This window comes from Chrysemys picta, chromosome 1 (genome assembly GCF_011386835.1).
Source record: "Chrysemys picta bellii isolate R12L10 chromosome 1, ASM1138683v2, whole genome shotgun sequence".
Classification (NCBI taxonomy): domain Eukaryota; kingdom Metazoa; phylum Chordata; order Testudines; family Emydidae; genus Chrysemys; species Chrysemys picta.
The window spans coordinates 114961587-114983292 of record NC_088791.1 but is presented as its reverse complement, the minus strand read 5'-3'; the positions used below and the strand labels follow the sequence as shown (position 1 = coordinate 114983292).

Genomic DNA, 21706 nt, shown 5'->3' with positions numbered 1-21706 from the left:
CCCTTCACAAGCAAGCCTCTATTTTCACAGAGGGCCTTCACCGGGCCTGGGAGTAGGAGCGAATGTTATTGCCAAGGCAACCCTCTTTCCCTTCCACATCCCCAGGGTCGGGGATTTGCGGGTCTTCATTCCATCTGCCCACAGAAGCAGACGGAACAGTTCTGGCCGATGTTTCCTTTCAACCTCTGATATCAAACAGGAAAAGTGTCCATCAAACCACAACCTAATCTGATTGAAATTCCTATCTTTTTTTATAGGCAAAACTCCCACTGAAGTGAGGCCCTCAAGATTTGGCCCCATTGCCTTAAACTGGTCAAATACTAAACAGGTATCATCTGCATGAATTCTCAAAGATTATAACTCAAGCAACAGGAATGTTCACACTTACTCATGCAAGCCTAACAATGAATTCTCCCCCCGCCAAGCCCTTTCTGTTTTTAATAATGTCTGTTGCTATTTTAGTAATTTGATTCCAGTGTGGATTTTTAATTTACAAGAGTGTTTGATCTTCTGCCTGGGCTGCAATTAACGTACTCCAAATAAGAGAAGCTGAGAAGGAGATTAGCATGTACTCAGTATGGCTGGCTGCTATTAAAGCTAGACCAAGCAAGTGAAGCTTGTTTAATATGTAGTTAATTAGCAGCACTGTTAGGCATTGACAGGCTTTCCTGGGATTGTTTGTTCAGTTTGTGTGCTTATTAGCAAAAGGCTTGTTTTGGTGCAGTATCAATCCATTTAATCCCATCCTTGCTGGCAGCCTACACCCCGTGAGATCATAGAAACGGTTCCAAGTCCACCAATTCTTCATTCCAATCCCTTTCACATTCAACAAAACTGAACCACGAGTGAAAAACTGAAGCACTTAGTTTCTTTTCCCTATGGATTTTGGTGGCATTTTTTAATAGTGTATTTTGGCCAGCTTTGGAAGCTACCTATGTTTGGGTTTTTTGGGGTCACTGACAATAACTTCCCAAAACGGTAAACAAGTCAGTTAGGAGCAGCACTGGACTATCGGGAACATGAATAAGAATCACAACATCAGCAGAAAATAGGGAAATCACTAGGGCCCATTTTGCCTCGATGGAAGCTAATAGGGTGGATTTATTTGCTCTAACACCTCTCAGGGAGTGATGGAACTATTGATGGAATGGAATAGCTAATCAATGCCTGCTGTTTCTGCAGATGGTTTTCCAGATCTGATTGGGTGTGTTTTGCTTCCAAATACCCCAGCAACATTGAGCACAAAGTTGTAAGAGCTATTTGAGCTAGCTTGGCCTTGTTCCAAATACAAAGGAAAAATAACTAATGGCACTGGGGCTTGTATTTCTGTGAACAGAGTTGTTAGCTGATGATCTATAAAGAGCAGCCTCACTGCTTGACATTAATATATCTCCATAGAGCTGCTAATGGATTTATAGATCAGGCTTCTATCCCTTTGTTACTTTAGGAAATATATAGAATGTGTGTAAGGGAAAGGAAAAAAATGTAGCTAGCCCAGTTGGAATATGTTGTACATCCTCATTTCCTACAAAAAAAATATTTCTGACAAAAGACATGGCCCTGGGCCATCATTCAGTCAAATAAAATACAAAACAAAACTAAAAATCAGCTACCGTTGCTTTATGTTAAATTGCGCTAGTGATCATATAACAAAAACATAAGAACATAAAAGTTAGACTTGCCGACGAAGGTAGATGGTGAGAAAAGGATGAGGGGAGGGGAAGCATAGAGGTAGCAGTATATAACTCACCAGTTATATGGAAGTTTTCCATCTCTCTCCAATGAAGCAAAATTGACAAAGGTTCCAGCCCCACACTCCCTGTTTCAGGAAGACCATTGAGTTCAAGGTTATTATTGCTGGACAGGTGTGACCCATTTATGCTTGCTGATTTTATCAGTGGTGTTACCCTAATACAGATCGCTAAGAGCCTGATTCTATGAGGTGGTGTGTATCCAGGCCTCCCACTGAAGCAAGGGCTGAACTTGCTGGGTACAGCTCAACTGAAGTCAGTGGATCTGCACCATCGTAAGCCATGTCTGGATGTGACCTTTTAGAAGTAGTGGGTGCTCACCATCTCCTGAGATGCTTCCTAATATTCTGCCTCAAGAATAAGATGAGAAAAAAGTTGTCAAAATGGATTTCTATCTAGGGATGTAAATGGCACCAATCTCCATAGTTTCAGAGCACCTGCCAAGTGCAGTATTCTCCTGTTCAGCTGAAATCCTGTTGTCTGATCCTCTGCATTATCCAAATCCCTTCCTTGTCCCCCCAGCATGAGACACATGCCCCTTGCAGCATGTATCTCATGCTGGGGGACAAGGAAGGGATCTGGATAATGTGGAGGTTTGGATAATAGAGCAGAGACCCCCAGCAAGGACTGAGAGGATGATGATAACGAATCATCCTGCTGCTGATTGGCTCCTGCAGCAGTGCAGGGAGCCCTCTGCAGCCCCGTTGTCCCTCAAGTGAGTATTTAGGTCAGAGCAGAGACCCCCAGCCAGGAGTGCAAGGAGGATAACAAGACCCTGGCTGTGGGGGAGGCCATCCCGCTGCTGAATGTCTCCTGTCCTCTCGATTATCTGAATAAAATCTGTGTTGTCCCCCCCCCCCCATGCTATTCAAATAATCAGGAGTATACTGTATTTGTCCTGACATCACCCCTAAGCTGCTGGAGGTGTATGAAGGAACTGCATCGTTTATAAAGAGCAGTACTTGGAGGGAGGGGAAAAGGTGCCTTTCTTCTGTCTGAAGGAACAAATACTCGGCAGAGAGAGGCTGGTCTTGATTGATTAGTTATCTGATCTGGAATGGCAAATTTTGTGTTCCCAGCAATTTAAATGATTTTGCAAAATAATCTGGATGATTTTAAGAATTCTATAAACCATACATCTTTATCTGTCTGAAAACCATCTCATATTTTATTTAATATTCAGTAAATCTGAGCAATCAAATAGCCCAAGAGAAGATGACTGCTTGATAATCAGCCCTTAAAAATGGTTTGAATTTGCATTTTACCAAACCCTTCATAGCTCCAAATTAAGACAGAGGTTGAGGCTAATAATTCCACCCAACAGTAAGAACAGCTATGCGATAAAGCAAGTAGTAGTTAAACTCCTAAGAAACAGCAGCGAACAGGGAAACTTTTGAGGTACTATGTTTATAGATATCTCAAACACCAAGTGAGCACAAACAAAGCTTGTGTGCCACACAAGCAAAACCCAATATTATATTTTACCCATTATTTTAAAGCTTCTTGAACTTAGAATAAGACTGGACCTACCTGGCCATTTGCAGATGTTTCCGCCTGAGTACAACAAGAGTCACAAGCAACAGTCCAATCAGGAGAATGCTCAGGATGGCTAACACAGAGATCACCACTATGTTGGGATTCATCTCAGTAACTGCACACAAACAATGACTCTGGGTTATTAATTTCAGAACACATGATAATTTTATATTTATATATATTATTGTTTTATATTCTTCTCAGTCAACCTTCCGAGTGAGAAATCTTATCAGTGTTGGTTAGGGCAGGTTTAGGGTAACTGACCCCATACAATTCAATAGGGGAAATGACACAGTTGTGGCATGGTTGCAAGCTTCTGCACAGGAAGCTTTTATGAATGTTAATGAAAAGGAGGAAAAAAAGAGGTAAGAAAGGAAGAAAGAATGAGTGTATATAAAATCGATATCTTATTTATTTAAGTCTCCCACAATGCACTCCAACATCTGTGGCATTATATGTCAGCAATAATCAATACAGTCTCTAACCTGAGTCTGAAATAAAGGGCCTAATTCTCTGTTGGGGTAACTCAATTGAAGACAACTGAATTACATCACCAGATAATTTGGCCTAAAATATTTTGTTGCAATTAGAGACAGAGTCAAGGCTCAGGAACATTCTTAACAGGTGTGTTTGCATCAGCTTTTTCAGATTTATTTCTCGTTCTACAGGACATTATTATTATTTGTATTGTGATGGCACCAAAGAAGGGAGTATTCTTGCCCAGTAAAGCTTACTATCTATTGTAAGAGTGCCTACAGAAGCAGTCCTTAGAACAGAACAGGAGTTTAAGATAAGTACTACATGCTGAACTTTGACATTTAGGTCATAACATTACTTGTAAGATATGCTTTAGTCACTTATGGTCTGATCTCATTAACTAAGCAGAACTGAGCCTGATTATTCTGGATGGGAGACCCACAGCTGTAAGGAAGTGGTAATGGTGATTCAATAATGGCATTCTTCCTTCCGAGTAAATTTGAGCCCAGAACCCATGAGGATGCTAGAGGGCTTGGCTCCATCAGGAGACATCTTTTTAGTTTCTGACCTCTCCAGGTCATTCAGTTGCCCTTTCCTTCTCACCTCTTCCCAGTTCAGTCTCTGGATCACCTCCTCCCTGAAGGCAGAAAAAAACTTCTCATTACCACAGAGGAAGAGTCCCAGCCTAGTAACTGAGACTTTGCCCATATTTTGCCTGGACACGGCTATGATAATTTCCTCTGCGGGTGTCATCAGGGCAGTAATCCCAGAGTCTTCCTTCAAACTGGAAGCAAGGGACTATGAATTATAAAGCCCAATCTAAAAATCTAATTAGAATTATTTTAAAACACAGAGAGAAATTGGGGTTTCCCTAACGATTTTAAAAAAAGGCACTCCCTAGTGGTGAACAGAGGTGACAGCAATACCTAATACTTAACACTTAACCAGCTGCCACTCCATTCCACCCTGGAGCTGGCTACATTTCAGTGAAATAATTCTGATATCAGTAACACCTGAAAAACAGCTTCAGAAGGAACAAAGAGGCAAACATTATAGCTGTGTAGAGAGGTGGAACTGGCAAAGTCTGGCTCACCCATGGTAGAGACAGCTATGAAGGTGGGAACGCTAGGGCTGTTGTGGCTGAAGGTAGTCACGCTGCAATTGTAGGACGTGGCAGGCAGGAGGCTGGAGATAGTCACTACATGTGAAGAAACAGTAACAGGTTCCTAAAGATACGAAAAAAGTACACTGTAGTTTGTCTCTCTCATTCAACCCTTGTTTTCTACGTGAATTGAGATCTGGCAAAAGAAGCCAGTCTATTTAAATGGTGGGCAGGGCCCACCTAAGCAATGAAAAGATCTGTTCCTGAGATGCAGGAAGGGCCACAGAATCCAGACCTTAACTGATTATTGATGGCAAAAAATGAAAAACAGAGATGGAGGTGCAGGTCTCAGGGTCAAATGAAGGATCCAGAGGGGGAAAACCAAGCAGAGAACCTCAGACAGTGCCCACTCTTCCAATTTGTCCAGGGAGTCAGTAGAGCAACACTCAGGAACTGTGCCTAGATGCATGCACAAAGAACTGGAAAATGGCCCCACAGCCATAAAAAACTTCCCTGTCAAGCTTCCTCCTCCTGGACGGCAATCTTAGCTAGTACCAGGAGTAGATTGATAAGGAGGTCTTGAGCCTAATTCAGACTGACAACTCTGAATGCTAAAGTCACGTTTAGCCACAGAGCAGCAACAGTAGCAGCAAGCTCCCCATACACCGTCTTACAAATGTGCCTCATCCTTTCCTTGGAGGTACGTACCTCCTTCACCAGTGGAGGGTAGTTCAAGTATCTTTGCACTTTGCCCACGGGTGACTTTTTTTGAAGTGGAAGATCATAGTAAAGCCCCAGGGATAAGCAGCATTTATTAATACAGCTATCAGATCCCCGAGCCTTGCTTTTCTAGTCAAGAAAATTTACACCTCGTTGTAAACGCTATAAATCTTCGTACAGAGTTTTAATGACTGTTTCTGTGTTTGATGCATGGTGTAAAAGGTGTTTTATAAATGCTGATGGGATGAAAGAAAGTCAATAAAATAAACGTGTAGACCTATTGATAACCCTTTTTTCTACCAATTCAGCTAAAATCAGAAGAGGTTTATTGATATGAAAATAGGGCAAAATAAATTGGATGTTTCAGCTGGTAATTTAGAAAGGGAACTAAGAGTGTATTTGTGATCTACAGCCCTGGGCTAATGAACACAGCGGGTGAAACGTTATGCAGCAAACTCTGATGGCCACAAACACAGAGTGGGAGTTCTGTGCAGGTTTGCCAGGGCCGGCTCTAGGCACCAGCAAAGCAAGCAGTTACTTGGGGCGGCATATTTGCATGGGCGCAAGAATCCAGAATGGGAGCTGTAGTTCCTTGGTTAGCTCCCTGCCTATAGAGTCAGCCCTGGAGCAGGGAAAGAACTACATTTCCCAGCATTCCCTCGGCCGTTAGTAACAGGAAAGGGAGGGGGAAGGAGGATGGAACTGAAACCTGCAGCTTGCTGTAAATGGTAGGGACAGAGCCAGCTCTAGGTTTTTTGCTGCCCCCCACCCCAGCCCTGGGTTCCCCCTGCACCCCCGTGTTGCCCCAGCCCTGGGCTCTCCCCCACCTGCACCCTCTGCCTCCCCAGCTCTGGCCCCCACCCGCACCCCCTGCCGCCCCAGCTCTGGGCTCATCCCCCCCCCCCGCATCCCCTGCCGCCCCAGCTCTGGCCCCCACCCGCACCTCCTGCTGCCCCAGTCCTGGGCTCCCCCCCCCCGCACCCTCTGCTGCCCCAGCCCTGGGCTCTTCCCTCCTCCCCCCGCACCCCCTGCTGCCCCAGCTCTGGCCCCCACCCGCACCTCCTGCCGTCCCAGCCGTGGGCTCTCCCCCACCTGCACCCTCTGCCGCCCCAGCCCTGGCTCCCACCCGCACCTCCTGCCGCCCCAGCCGTGGGCTCTTCCCCCCCCCACCCCTGCCTCCCCAGCTCTGGCCCCCACCCGCACCCCCTGCCGCCCCAGCTCTGGGCTCATCCCCCCCCGCATCCCCTGCCGCCCCAGCTCTGGCCCCCACCCGCACCTCCTGCCGTCCCAGCCCTGGGCTCTCCCCCACCTGCACCCTCTGCCGCCCCAGCCCTGGCTCCCACCCGCACCTCCTGCCGCCCCAGCCCTGGGCTCTTCCCCCCCCACCCCTGCCTCCCCAGCTCTGGCCCCCACCCGCACCCCCTGCCGCCCCAGCTCTGGGCTCATCCCCCCCCGCATCCCCTGCCGCCCCAGCTCTGGCCCCCACCCGCACCTCCTGCCGCCCCAGCTCTGGTCCCCACCTGCACCTCCTGCCCTGGGCTCTCCCCCAAAGAAAGAATTGGGTGGACTAAATGGACAGAGCACCTCTCTATCTGAAGCCTAGCAAGGGAGGTACGTGGATCCCACTAGAATTTAAAAAGAAAAGTAAGGGAAGGGAGGCTCTACTAGACTGGGCAGCTTTAGATACAGTACCAGGCACATAGGAGGATTTCCACTTCTGAGCCATGGAAGCAGAAATTGACTTTTCTTTTCCAGATTTGAACACCCTGAAAATTCAGGAGTGCTCAAGCTCAGTTTGAGCGGCTGTTACTTCATTTCTCCCAAATCAAATATACTGATCCACTGTAACTTGCTGTAGAAAAAGTAGAATAAATTGAGCAAGAAATGCTTCCCAGTGGTTATTAGGACTGGAATTGCTATTTTCAACAGCCATTGCTTTTTTTTTTTTTTTTTAAGTTTTAGTTTTATTTGCTTAAAAGGAAGACTGTGATAGTGCATTCCCCATAGAAACAAAGAATGGAACAAAAGAATAATAAAGGCACCTCAACTTTTCCTCATTTATGTAGGACAGTCTTATAATGTGCATCCAGATATCCTCCAATCACACAAGCTGAAAATTGTTCCACTTCACTGCAGTTCTGTAACCATATGGGAACCAATCCTGTCTGTGTTCTGTGCACATCCAAAATTCCTGCTGAATGACCCGCCCTGGGAGCGAGTTACCAGTGACCCAGGGCTGCGGCGGAAGGAGGGTGCAGTTGGGGGGGGGGGGGGGGGGGGGGGAGGAAAGAGAGCCCAGGGCTGGGGTGGGGGGCAGCCAAAAATTTTTTTGCTTGGGGCAGCAAAAAACCCTAGAGCCGGCCCTGAGGTTTTTTATAAGCTCCTTTTATCTTTGCAAGGGTCTCTGTTGAACTACAATTCTGAGATCAGTTACACTGCTACATACAGGATAGCACTGGCATAACAGAACTGAATTTGCCTCTTCTAGTTGAAGGAGATAGAGCAGCTATGGTATGGCAATAGAAGCTGGTTGGAAGATGTTTGGGGGGGGGTTGCCCCCCACCATGGAGAATTTTGATTAAAATGAAAAAATATATATATATTTTCATCAACATTTTCTGTGGAAAAACATCAACTGTTGAAAAACCGAAACCCCCAAACCTGAAGAATTTTTGGTTTTCTGATGGAAAAAAAAAAAATCGGGAAACATTTCTCATTAAAATATTCATTTTCATCCAAAACCAATCTCTCACTGAAAAAAAAAAAATGGTAGAAAATTATCAACCATCTCTAACAGCAACGGTTTCCCCAGTTTCTCAAAAAAGACCTCTCCTGGGCACCAGAAATATAATCGAGCCTCCCGCCTTTTAGCCTGGGACTTGAAGATTGGTTGGGAAAGGGACTTTGCTGGATACACATTAAAAACTGGTTAATTTAATGAGAAACGAGTTGATCTTTTTAGTCCACTTCCCAGGGCTAGATAATCTTGTCAACAAACCAGCACTACAACTGGCACCCTTGTTGAGAGTCTCACCAGAGATGGGCCCTGGAGATGGAACTCCCCTCACTACCTTAATAACCCCATGGCAAACCTGGACTGACTCAATCCTAACTCATTGACATAGGCCAAAACTTTTATTTATTTTTTTAAATGAGTGCCTAAAGTTAGGCTTCACGTCCATATTTAGGCACCGTGTGGCTCCTGATTAAGTCAATGGAGCTGCTGGACACTCAGCATGTTGACAGGATTACTGGCCTAGTGGATAGGGGAGAAGTAGTAGATGTGATAAATCTTTTGATTTTAGCAAGAATTTTGACAGTCCCACGTGACATTCTCATAAGTGAGCTAAGGAAATGGAATATAGATAAAATTACTATAAAGATGGGTGCACAACCAGTTGAAAGACTGTACTGAAAGAGTAGTTAATGGTTCATGATCAAATGAGGAGGCCTTATATAGTGGGTTTCTGCAGGTCAGTCCTAGGTCTGGTTCTGTTCAATATTTTTATGAATGACTTGGATAATGGAGAAGAAAATATGCTTATACAATTTGTGGGTGACACAAAGCTGGGAAGGGTTGCAAGCAATTTAGAGGCCAGGATTAGAATTCAAAAGACCTTGACAAATTGGAGAGTTGGTCTGAATTCTACAAGATGAAATTCAGTAAACACAAATGCAAAATACTTTACTTAAGAAGGAAAAAATCAAATGCACAGCTACAAAATGGGGAACAACGGACTAGGTAGAAGTACTGCTGAAAATGATCTGGGGGTTATTGTGGATCACAGATTAAATATGAGTCAACAATGTGATGCAGCTGCAAAAAGGCTAATATCATTCAAACACCTGTCAGGGATAGTCTAGGTTTACTTGGACATGCCTCGGCGCAGGGGGCTGGACTTGATGATTTCTCAAGGTCCCTTCCAGCCCTACATTTCTATGATTTTGTTTGAAAATCAAGCCACTTAATTAGATGCTTAAATATGGTTTTAGGAGCCTAACTTTTTTTTTTTAAATATTGGCCATGGTCTTTACTCTGCCCTCTTTGTTCTCTCCATTTATCGAACACTTACTATTTCTCCTTGCACCCATCGATATGAGAACCATTGCATCTCCTGCCATCTAGAACAGTCTTTCCTTGTCTCTAAAAGTCATCAGCTCTCTTATCTAGATCTCAGCTGGAAAAAACCCTATCTTTTCTCCTGTGCATTTATCTCTGAATTACTCTGCTTCTGTTATTGGAATTATGAGTTAATGTTTTTAAGTTATTCACCATGGACATTTTTGGATCCAAATCTGGGTGTGAACTATCCCAAAGTTTGGATGTGTTTGTACATGGCTTTTTCAGTTCCAGCCCACCTCCAATTTCAGGATACAGTTTCAATGGAAAACCCTACATAAAATCATGGGACTGATCCTACACAGTGTTATAGTGTGTGTCTAGAATAGCATAAAAGGTGTGGGTTTTTTAAATGACATCCTATGGTGCTCAAATAAGAGAACTGTGATCCAGAGGAGGTGCTCCAGCGGTCTCAGGTGTGGAAAGTAAGCCTCACATGCTGCACAGGCTCTATCACCATGCATTCATGCTGCCTTGATCTCTATTTCCCTCTGAGTTAATATGAGACTAGATGCTCAGAAATTATTATGAGAGGGGCCACATTAGTATCTATTTAGGTAGAGAGAAAAGGGGGCATGTTTATGGAGCTGAGTGGGTGTGTCTTGAAGGAAAAGGCCTGTGAGAAACAAAATAGATGAGGAGCAGCCATCTTTTTCAAGAAATTCATACTGTATGAGTGAGGATCCTACACAGTTCACAGTACTGCAGGTAACAGACCTGAAGAACAGATGAAGACTAGAACAGAAAAATGGGACACCACATGCATGGCTATATGCCTGTCAGCCAGCTATGTCGCTGTGTATTCCTCACTCTTCATCCTTATCCCTCCCATGCCCTAGGTTCAGATGGCTGTGTGGAGCTCATTGGAGCCACATTGCCCTTTAGCCAATGAATACTGTCCCCAGCTTGTTCTCCAACACACAGGAAACCTGCCCAGCCAGTTAAAATCGCTAACTTCATGTGTGTGGTTAGCAAGACAGGAGGAGGATTTAAATATGACAGTATTTCAAGGGTTATTCTAGCCGAGATTCTAAGGGTTTTTTTCTCCACTGCCTTGCACCTTCTGTGACTGAGTGTGAAGTGGATGTCAGATGCTGCCATATTCCAATTTTATATTGTTTTACATCCATTCTGCATAGGAGTAAATGACTACACACCATGAAAAGCAGCAGAGAACCAGTCCCTAAGGACATGTTGTCAATATCAGGGTCCAAAATGGATGAGGTGAGGTAGAGAAAGAGGCAGCCACATACCTGCAACTTTGTTTCTTGGCCAGAGTCAGCCTGCTGGCAGAAGACTTCAAAGAAATCAGCCACTCCTTCCTCCACCCATAGCAGAGTCACTGAAGTCTGGGTCTTGTTCACAGCAAACAGTGATTTTGGAGGAGCTGGTTCTGGATGAGAGAGAGAGGGGGAATCTCCTTTCACCAAGCTTATCTTTTGGTCTTTGGAAAATCAACAAGGGAAACCAGCAAACAGAATCAGTGAAAGGAATAATACCCTTCTTGAATTTTTTCATTTCCTTCAGAGACGATCTGTCACATTGACACAGCTATTAAGCAACTGATGTAAAACAGGAAGATGGCTAAGTATCTTGGTTTTTCTTCTCTATTTAACAGTTCTCTGATTGGCTTGCTGGATAATCACTTCTCTTCCCCAGTCAAACAGTGTTTGGGGGAATGTTCTATTAATAGACACATTTGCATAAGTTCTTGGAGGAAAAAAGGTTGCCCAACTGTTAGGAAAAAAAATAGTGTGTGGGTCAATTAGAACTAAAAATCTTGACTGCCGTCATTCTGTGTAGAACATTCAGAGCCACTGGATTTGGATGTGTTTTAGATGGGTGCAGAAGATGCTTTCTTTCTCTACTTGATTTCAGAAAGCAGCAGTTCTCCTCAAACTTCTTTGGCCTGGCTCACCATCCCCAAAAAACTATCCTATAGTCCACTATATCCCACACTCCCTTGCAGCTGCAAAGATTGTGAGTTGGCTTCATGATGAGAAGCCAGGGGCTTTTTGTTGTTGCTGCTGCCGACTGGTTGGGAGGTGTGCTTGCTGAGGGGATGATGGGTCCTGGGTAGAAATAGTGGTAGGAGGGTTGATGCTGTAATGGGATGGAAAGCTAACTGCAGGGTTGGGGGGCTGCTGGTGTGATATAGGGGTGTTGGTTCTGGTGAGGAGCTGAAGTGCAGAGACTGGCTACTGAATTTTGGTATTTCTTCCCCCCCAAACCTACCATCATCGGATCTTAGATCTTGGCCTAGCTTTCAGAAGTCTGTACACCTGGCTCTCTAGCTAACCTGATGGACTGCTTTCCCTGCCTTGCAGCTCAGTGCCACATAGGCAGCAAGGAGGAGAGGGGAGAATGAGAGCTGCCCTGGGAATGGGTGGGGTGGGAAAGATGCAGTATCAGTAAATGGAAGGAGTGGAAGGAATGAGCTGTTCCTTCCCTCTCCTGCCTAGACTCCTGCTGGGCTTAAGGGCTCTGGGATTTTTCTTCATGTTTTTTCCCTCCTCTAATTGGTGAGGCACAACCCAATGGGTGTTCTTTATCATCCCACTTCCAGGTGGCTATGGAATACTGCCAAAAAAGGAGAGTCATTCCAGGTATGTTAAGAACAGAAGCCATGTCTTTGTGACACACATCAGTCTTGCACTTCTCTCTCCCACAATGAGACAATAAAGAGGAGTACCACAAACTCTATGTCCCAGGTGCATGTGTGTGCATTTTATAACTCTAATCAGTACCAGGAAGCCAAACCTCTGCAGTGAAAATGAGAAAATAAGTAGGGATAGATCTGAACCTAGATCTGAAGCACCCTGAACACTGTGGGAGGCTGGAGATGATGGAGTTCAAAGTAATGTAATATACACCATCATGTGCCAGCAATGCCCCTCTGCTACGTACATCAGCCAAACTGGACAGTCTCTGCGTAAAAGGATAAATGGATACAAGTCAGATATTAGGAATGGCAATATACAAAAACCTGTAGGAGAACACTTCAGTCTCCCTGGACACACAATACTGGATTTAAAGGTAGCCATCCTGCAGCAAAAAAACTTCAGGACCAGACTTCAAAGAGAAACCGCTGAGCTTCAATTCAATTGCAAATTTGACACCATCAGCTCAGGATTAAACAAAGACTGTGAATGGCTAGCCAACTACAAAAGCAGTTTCTCCTCCCTTGGTGTTCACACCTCAACTGCTAGAAGAGGACCTCATCCTCCCTGACTGAACTAACCTCGTTATCTCTAGACTGATTCTTGCCTGCATATTTATATCTGCCTCTGGAAATTTCCACTACATTCATCTGACGAAGTGGGTATTCACCCACGAAAGCTTATGCTTCAATACGTCTGTTAGTCTATAAGGTGCCACAGGACTCTTTGTCGCTTTTTACAGATCCAGATTAACATGGCTACCCCTATGATACTGGAGTTCAAAGTCTGATTGCTGATCCTGTTTTCTATAACAAGTTAAATCAAAACCTTGAATCCGTGACACCCTTACATTTTGGGAGTTAGAAATATGGATCTGAATTTCCCTGTTCAAGCCTCTCTCTAAAAATTAGTCATGGCCCTTAAACCGATTACCTTAAAAGAGAGCTGGGCCTGAGCCCTTAAATTTTGGAACTTTACCCAGGTTGGGGTTAGTTTGGATTCTCGGGACTAGATTCTCGGTTGTTCTCCATCCTGTGTCATCAGTTATACCAGTGCAAAATGCTATCAAATCAGAATGGCCATGAGATTTGCACACACTCTTGGCACTGGTATAAATGACGAAACAAAGTGCAGGGCAACAAAGAATCTAGTCTCAGGTTTTTGGTCAGTTTCACTGCAGAGACAGAGCATAGAAACATAGATTTGAATCCACATTCAAACTTCCTCAAAGTTCAGGAGGCACAGGGAGGTTTGGATCTGAGGTTTCCAGTCAGGCCCTTCTATCTTTATTTCAGGGATGGTCTTGGCAATGGTCATCAATAAATGATAAAAACCTGACCTCTAGTGGTTGTAACGAACAGATACAGTGTCAGCTTTAAGGTGGAATACTGAAAGAAAAAGAGAGTGTAGCAGTTTAGAAGCCTTTCTTAGCATAGTTGTCCAAATGTTGATACAGTTTTCCCAAGAATATTTAAAGCAGAGGGCATGATCCTGTTCTCAGTCACACTAGTTTTACACAAGCAGTATTACCAACCCCAAGTTTTCAAAAACCATGAAAAACATATACATTGGGCATTCCTTTTATTTACTGTCTGATGTTGCCAAGTTTAGAGTTCACATTTTCAAACTTTTCTCTGCAGCCATAAGGGCTAGAAACTTACTTTTTAAAAAACTGAAAGCTGGGATTGTCAGGCAATAGCCTGATCGCAGGAGCTTGAGGCTTTAAGAAACACACCAACCATTGTGACAGTTGGCAAGACTGCCACTGGTGGAACTCCATTAACCTCAGAAGAGTTACTCTCCATTTGCCCCAATATAAGTGAGCTCAGAGTCAGGTCCCTAGTTTTTATGCCTGTTAAGTCTTCCTTACCCGGAAGTCTGGAGAGATAAGTATAATAGAATTATGCACATTCCGCCAGGGGATCTCAGAGGGCTCACAGATCATTTCTTACACCTCGTCTGTGAGGTCAGGGAGTATTATCCTCATTTAATAGATGGGGAACTGACAACAGATGAAGGCACAGAGAGTTAACAGGTTAGATCCTCCACTGGTTTTAAATGGGTGCAGCTCCATTTATTTCAATGGAAATTTACCTATTTACACACCAGCTGAGAATCTGGCTTCATGTTTTCCAAAGCTTGGGGAGGCACAAACAGCAAGGTTTTGAAAGTTTCAGTGGGTGGCCCTCCAGTGGAGGCAGCGTGAGCATCCAACACACAGAGTAGATTTTCAAAGCACAGAAATGTCCCACATTCTGCTTTGGAAGAACAATAACCTAACTTTGAGTGTTCAAAACCAGAGAGTTAGTGATCTGCAGAGCACCCACAGGAGACCCTCTGGAAAAATCCCCTGCATGTGTGCCCTACCTAAGATCTTTAAACTGGGGGCCTAATTCTCCCCTGCTTTGTGTAATCACTTATAGCAAAGTGAGAGTAAAAACATAGCCATTTTGAGCTGGCAGTGCCTTATGTTCACGTTACATAAGTGTAAATGACCACATCTAGTGCAACACAGTAGAGAATTTGGGCTTCAACATATACATCAGTGTCCATACACTCGCTGAGGTTCCGGTTGGTTTGGTTAGAAACACTAAAGGGAATCTGGCTACATTAATTGGAGATGTACTAAAGCCAGATCCACTTTGTACAGCTGGTCCCTATCTCTGTGATAAGCAGCTCGTGTGCAGAGTGCAGGAGAACCACATGGTCCACAGTGAACACTGGGTTTGCTCCAGCTCATCTCCCAGTCTCTTTGCTGAGAGGAAGGGTTTTAAGAGTGGCTATTTGGGAAGCAAGGTGGGAAAAAGGTCTTTAGGGTGGCTAGGCTTCACAGTCAGTTGTGAGAAAGGACTGGGGAGTGTTTCTGTTTACTTTTTGATTATGCTGTTTTACTTTTTAATTACAGGCAAGAGCCCTTGAGAAAAAGACGTTGCTGAATGAAACTTTTTTTTTCCTTTTCCTTTTCCTTTTCATTTGTTCCAGCTTGCAGGGTCAAACTGAACCACAAATCTAATCACCCTTGAAATATGGGGAAATTTGTGCGTCTCTCCATCTGTGCTGTTTCGGTATTGGAGGGAAGTGATCCCCTACATACAGTGGGCTGTATTCATTGGTATGCTCAGCTGCTTTGCACTGCTCCCAAGATACGAGGGTCCAGATTTTTAAAAGGTATTTTCAGCACCCAATTCTTATTGATTTCAATGGGAATTAGGCACCTAAATACCTTTAAAAATCTGGCCCTAAATATCTATAAACCCAGTGCAGCCAGACAGATGCTCCAAGTCTATGGTTTGCTTTGTGTTGCTTTGACAGGGCAAGAGCAGACGAAGTGGTATCAGTGACTCTTGCCCAGTCTGCATGTTGAGGTGCAAAGTGATTTGGGGTCATTCAGGATAAGGAGTCAATATAAAAATGGAAGTTGTTTTGTGCTGGGACTTTGTTGTTTTTTTTAAATGCGGACTTCTGTGAAGGCTGCCTGCGAGAGCGCGCGTGTGTGCGTGCATGTGTGTGTGTGACACATGCACTTTCAATTTTAGTGCCCCTGGGATCCAGGGATTAATAATATTTTGGACTTTTAATGAACTCCTGGATAGCAGTGTGCAGTACAGACATTAATGAATTAGGCCTCACTACACCCCTGTGAAGTAAAGTATGTATTATTCCCAGATCCATATGAAGAACCTGAAACACAGATTTAGGTACAACTTACCAAAAGCAACCTTTAATTTTGAGCACCTCCTATGTGTTGAGTGTCTAATTTTAAACACTTAGGGTATGTCTACACTACAATAAAAGACCCGCAGCATGGACACAGCTGGCCTGCAGCTGATTGTGGGGCTATAAAGCAGCAGTGCAGATGTTCAGGCTCAGGCTGGAGCCTGGCCTCTGAGCACCTGTGAGGGGAATGGATCTCCGAGCCCGAACTACAGTCTGAACCCAAATGTCTACACTGCAGTTTTAGCTGTGCAAGCCCAAGTCGCTGACCTGGGCTCTGCGACTCGATGCTACTTTTTTGGTTTTTTTATAGCAGTATAAACATAACCTTTGGGTCAATTTTCAGGGATGCTGAGCAGGTCCCATAGACTTCATTTGGAGTCAAGACAATCTGACAATCAAGATCTAGGGCTGAAAACCTCATCCCACTGAATTCTGTAGGAGCTTTACCATTGAGTTTGATGGAGCCAGAATTTCACCCTAGCTGTCTAAAGTTTGGCACCCCAAATGTGAAGCACCCAAAATAAAGGCTACTTTTGAAAATGACCCACTTAAGGTGTCTCAGACATTTTGGAGAAGAGTCTGATCTTCTGAGAATCAGTCCTGTGCTTTAGGCACAAAACTACCTCTTCTTCCTCTAGCCCAGATAAAGAATAGCGTATATTAAATTGTGACAACCTCACACCTGGACATTATCTGAAATAAATCCTTCCTATGCCCAAGCAAATGGATTAATTTTTCTGCAAATGGAAAGTTCCCAGATGAAGCATGGAAGAATATGATACCACCACATTTGGCAGGAGTAGTTCATCACAGCTGCCCAAAGTGGAGTCATCTACCACTTAGAACAGATTCACAGGATTTCTAATCCCAGATCTCCCTGGGTCCCTCAAAAACACCAAGGAGAGACTGTAGGACTGACCTTTGCCAAGGTAAACCGTCTTTACTATTCTTTGTGCAAAACTAAAATGTTAAAGGCATGAAATAAAGAGCGGTGCAGTCTAGAAGTGATTTATCTAAATTGTATTTGTTGTGTTTTCTCTTAAATATCAAACAGAAGAACTACGGCAGAACACCCAAAATCTTCCATATTAACCAGCCCTAACAGAATATTTCCCCCTCCATCAGCAAGCCAGAAATAATAGTCCTTTTTGTCAAAGAATGGTTACAGGGACGTGCAATATGAATAATATGTTCCATTTTCTGAATCATGTAAATGATGATGCTACTTGAAGGAGTCAAACATTTCCAAATACCATTCAGAAAACACCTGGCTATTGATATTCAGGAGCCAGATTAACACCCACACATACATTTTTGTGGAAATGCCGATGGGATAGGATTGGTGTGGGGAAGGAAAACTCCACAGAATGAAACATTCCATCTAGTGGGAGAGCCTGGGGGAATCACAGATTGTGGATTGCACTGCCTCCCAACATCAACGCATTTCAGGGATCTATGTGGAAGGGAGCTCCCTTCTGCAAAAACAGTTATTCTCACGCGTCCTATCCAACTAAGCAGGATTGCTATTGCCATTGACAAGGTCCATCTATGGCTGTTCCTCACACTTTAGTTCATAGAGAGCTCCATTTTGCATAGACCCTTGGGGGATAATCCAGTCTCACGTTACCAACCCTATCTCCCCCACCTTCATAGTGGGATTTGTGCCGACACCAGTAATTAGACAAACCCCAAGATTTCACAAGCTACAGTTCAAGGCACTTCTGGGACTCAAAGTTTCCAGAGCAGCAGCAGGGTAGCAATATTAGAAGATGCAGAGATAGCCTCCATTACCTTATCCTTGCCCTACTCCTCAAGACATCGGTAGTAAAGGAGGACAGTGGGAGAATGAACTGTCCTCGGAAGTCCCTCCAGTCAAGACACATTTTACTTGTTTATTTGATGTATATGTTACAGACACACAGGTAAATGATGCAAGATTTCACTTCAATGGATTTATTGCTCTTGTAAAAATTACAGTGCGGCTCTTCAAGTACGAAAACATTTGTCATCTTTTTGTGTGTGTGTGTGGGGGGGGAATTTGGAACCAGTCCAAGCCACAGAGTTCAGATCCAGAAGGGAACTTTTCAAAAGTTTGAAGGGTTCTGGTCTGGACCAACAGAGGTCAGCTGCAAAGCTTGGGTTCTCACTCCAAAGTCTGGGTGTGTTTGGACCAATTACAGGGGAACAATTATGGGACAATAGTGCTCTCTCATGTTGTTCTGGATAGGCTCTACTTACTGCCTCTTAGGGTGAGATACTGCCTCTCCTAATCACCTTGAGTAGAACCTTGTTTGGAGAGTAGTCCCACTGAAGTGAATGGGACTACTCTCAGCATAAGGTACCAATCAAGGTGAGTATATTATAGCCCTTATTAAATAAAAAGAGCCAGGTATGTGCCTATACTTTTGAGCTACATACAATTAACCAGGCAAACAAACACATTCTCACCCAGTTTCACAATCTGTGGTGTGGAGGTGTTGCTGCCTCTCTCAGTACAAGCAGTCACTGAAAGGTTGTAGATGTCTCCCGGAGGCAGGCTCAGAACTGCAGTCATCACATTCCGTGTCACCTACAATGATCATTGGTACCAAGTATTAAATATTATATAAATAAGAAAGCCTTTTTGAAGAAATAAATCAAGCACTTAATGCACTCTGGACAAAATTCTAATCATCAGTATAAATCACTTCTGCATACTCTGCACTCGTTATATGTTCTAATTCCCAATGACATTGATGGATGCAAGACACAAGTTCAATAGAATGTCACAGTGCAGAGAGAAGTAAATTTTACAGTATATTTCCTAGTGGTTGAAACAAACATAGCTAGTGAAAGATTTTTAAAAAACAACTTTGAGGGGACTTTTTAAATCTGGATTTTGCAAGTTACATCAAACTTTTGAATAACTCTAACCAAACCATGGATCAGAGCACCCTGGAACTTTGGGTATTTGAAAATCAGTTTGGAATCTCTAGGAATAATATAAAAGTTAGGGATGGGTGAGCCTGTACAGCTATAACCCAAGATCATGCCTCTAGATTTGCATGGGAGGATCCTTGAACCCATTTGGAACCCAGTTGACTTCACTGAGACTCCGCATAGGTCTACATGCGGAGAGTGGATTGCAGGCTTAGGCCATAGGAAGAACTGACTTGAGCCATGCCCAGAATTCAAATTGAACCTGGAGCTGAATGTGCTTTGAGGTTCAAAAAGAGTGTGAATAACTATTGCTCTATTATTTTTAATGTCCAAGCACCTCTCCCATTTCCCAGTTGCCACTGAAACGGGAAGCAGAGTTGATGACATGCCATCAGAAAGGTTGTTCCCATCGCATTTCTACCCCAGCTACAAGCAATGCACATCAGAAACCTCATGATAGTACCCATCCTCAACCAATTGTGTAATCATAACCACCTGGAGAAAGAATATGTAAACTATATTGCCTGCAACTAAAAAGGAAACAGGCATGTTTTTGGGTTAAGTCACTAGTAATTAAAAATTGAAGGAACATGTCAGGTCAGAAATCATATAATTGATTTATTTTAAGAAATATTACTTGTTTTACTGATAGCACTTTATATTATTAAAACTGGTTACATTTTTAAATTCTCACTTAATTTTACCACATTTGGTGTTATTGGTTTCCGTTGTGCACATTAAAATGAGCCTGCTTGGATTAGCTTTCTATTTGCAAGAGTAGATCATACAAGGTGCTAGTCAGCCACAATTCCCAATTCATTTTATGGTTATAATGGGTGCTCAGCACCTCAACATATCAGACACCGAATGGTTGTTTCACTTACTAATTCTCATGATCGATCTCAATGCTCCTAGTCTGGAGTAGCAAAAACAGAAGGGAAATATTTTATTTTTAAATCATGAAACAAATCCATTATGTTGGGTGAGATTTACCCCTGTTCCGAGAGCCAGAACAAAGTCTATGCACTACTCAAGTCCCACTTAAGGTATGTCTTCACTGCTCAGTTAACCCAGGGTCCTACTCAAGTTCAAACCCAATCTCCACCACCACCACTCTCCACGCGCAAACATCTCTGACTTGGGTTTGGAAATGCTGAAAGCCTAGGCTAGCTGATCCAGCTGGGATATGCCTCAGCGCTGGTTTAACTCAGGCTGGAACCTGCCCACTTTGCAGTGAGGATGCAGACTAAATCATTTAAGTGTGGATAGTCCTCCAATGCCCTTCCCACAATTCCCCTAGAAGAACAGACAAGTTCTCCTGAAATTGATATAACTGATGGGAAACTCATTCTTTCTTTAAAAAACAAAAAACAAAACAAAACCAAGAACGACTTTATTTTGAAGTCTTAAATGGGTTGTAAAGGGTGCATAGCCCTTATACTGGCTCTCTGCAAAGGGGTACATTTAACCCACTGGGATTTGCGGAAGCTTAATCGACCTGACCATAGTTTGTAATATGAAGTTTGTGTATTGAACATGACAACTTTTTTTTAAAACATTAGAAAGAACAAATGCGCAATCATGAAGCTTTAAAAATCCTATTAAGACTTACGCTCTTTTTGATTTTTTTCTTGCCTTCAGCAATGACCATCCAGTGCAGCATCCTGGAATGAGACAGGTTGGTCCCATCATCTCCATATGTCCAACTGACATACAGCAGATTGTTGAAATATTCTACTGAGGTGATCTCTGGTGACACTGGGGCTGGGGAGAACAAGAAAAAGATGTTACAAACAAAATCTAACTTAATATATAATTAAGTCCCAAAATTAACCTTAGCTACTCACTGCTAAAGGGACTTTATTGGGAGAAAGTGCGTAACAAAAAAAATTAGATATGGATAAATAAGACTAACACCTATAATTGCACTAGCTTGCAGGTATAGTTGGTTGGAAAACTGAAAAGTTTCCACATAAGAAGTCTTAATTAAAAATCTCTCAGTTGAAAAATGTTGGAAGTTTCAAACCAATTTGAAACACAAACTTTATTTCAACTCCACATTTAAAAATGAACCTAAACATTTAGTTTAAACTTAAAACTTTTCAACTTCTTTAAAAAAAACTGAAATGAAACGACATTTTAAGTGAAAAATAAATGAAAATTTTCCTTTAGAATCTAGTTTTCTACTTAAAGCCATTTCATTTCAGTTTCTGCAAACAAAAACCACCTTTAAAGTCAGAACAAAACTGCTCGGCTTGTTAAGAAATGTTGATTAGAAACCGAAATTTTCACTTGGAAATTTCCTGTGGGAAAACTGATTTTTTTTTAAATCAAAATTGCCATTTACCTGCAAAACAAAAACAATGTTAGTTTTGAAAAAAACAGCCCTCCCCATTTTCAATAGTACAACTTTCTGCACAAAAATGTTGACTAACTCTATTCCCACGCAAAAAGCCAGTGCAAAGCCTGTGCATCACTTAAGTCCTCAAAATAAACTTTATGGGAAAATTAAGTGGAGTAGAGGCAGTGAGGTGAACTCCAATGATGCCTTAAAACCACAACTGAGCCCACAGTGACTTCAATGACATTGTGTGGGTACAACAGAGTAGCATATTATTCAGCGGGCATAGTATATTTTTTGGGAACTACATGATGAAAAAAACCAAGTTCTTGCACTTTGTAAAGCCATTTAGACCCATGCAAA

General features: G+C 43.1%; 1 protein-coding gene across 7 annotated transcripts in view; it reads right to left on the bottom strand.

The window, feature by feature from the left end:
* Positions 1-21706, bottom strand: part of PTPRO (protein tyrosine phosphatase receptor type O) — a 242538-nt gene that overhangs the window by 30384 nt on the left and 190448 nt on the right. For all 7 annotated transcript variants that reach the window (XM_065567442.1, XM_042849088.2, XM_005287510.5 and 4 more), the window contains 6 exons: positions 20615-20766; positions 18532-18652; positions 10960-11099; positions 4858-4990; positions 3282-3402; positions 1751-1819 (listed from right to left, as the gene is read on the bottom strand). In XM_065567442.1, coding sequence (XP_065423514.1) covers positions 1751-1819; positions 3282-3402; positions 4858-4990; positions 10960-11099; positions 18532-18652; positions 20615-20766 — 736 coding nt within the window. The remainder of the gene's footprint in view (positions 1-1750; positions 1820-3281; positions 3403-4857; positions 4991-10959; positions 11100-18531; positions 18653-20614; positions 20767-21706) is intronic.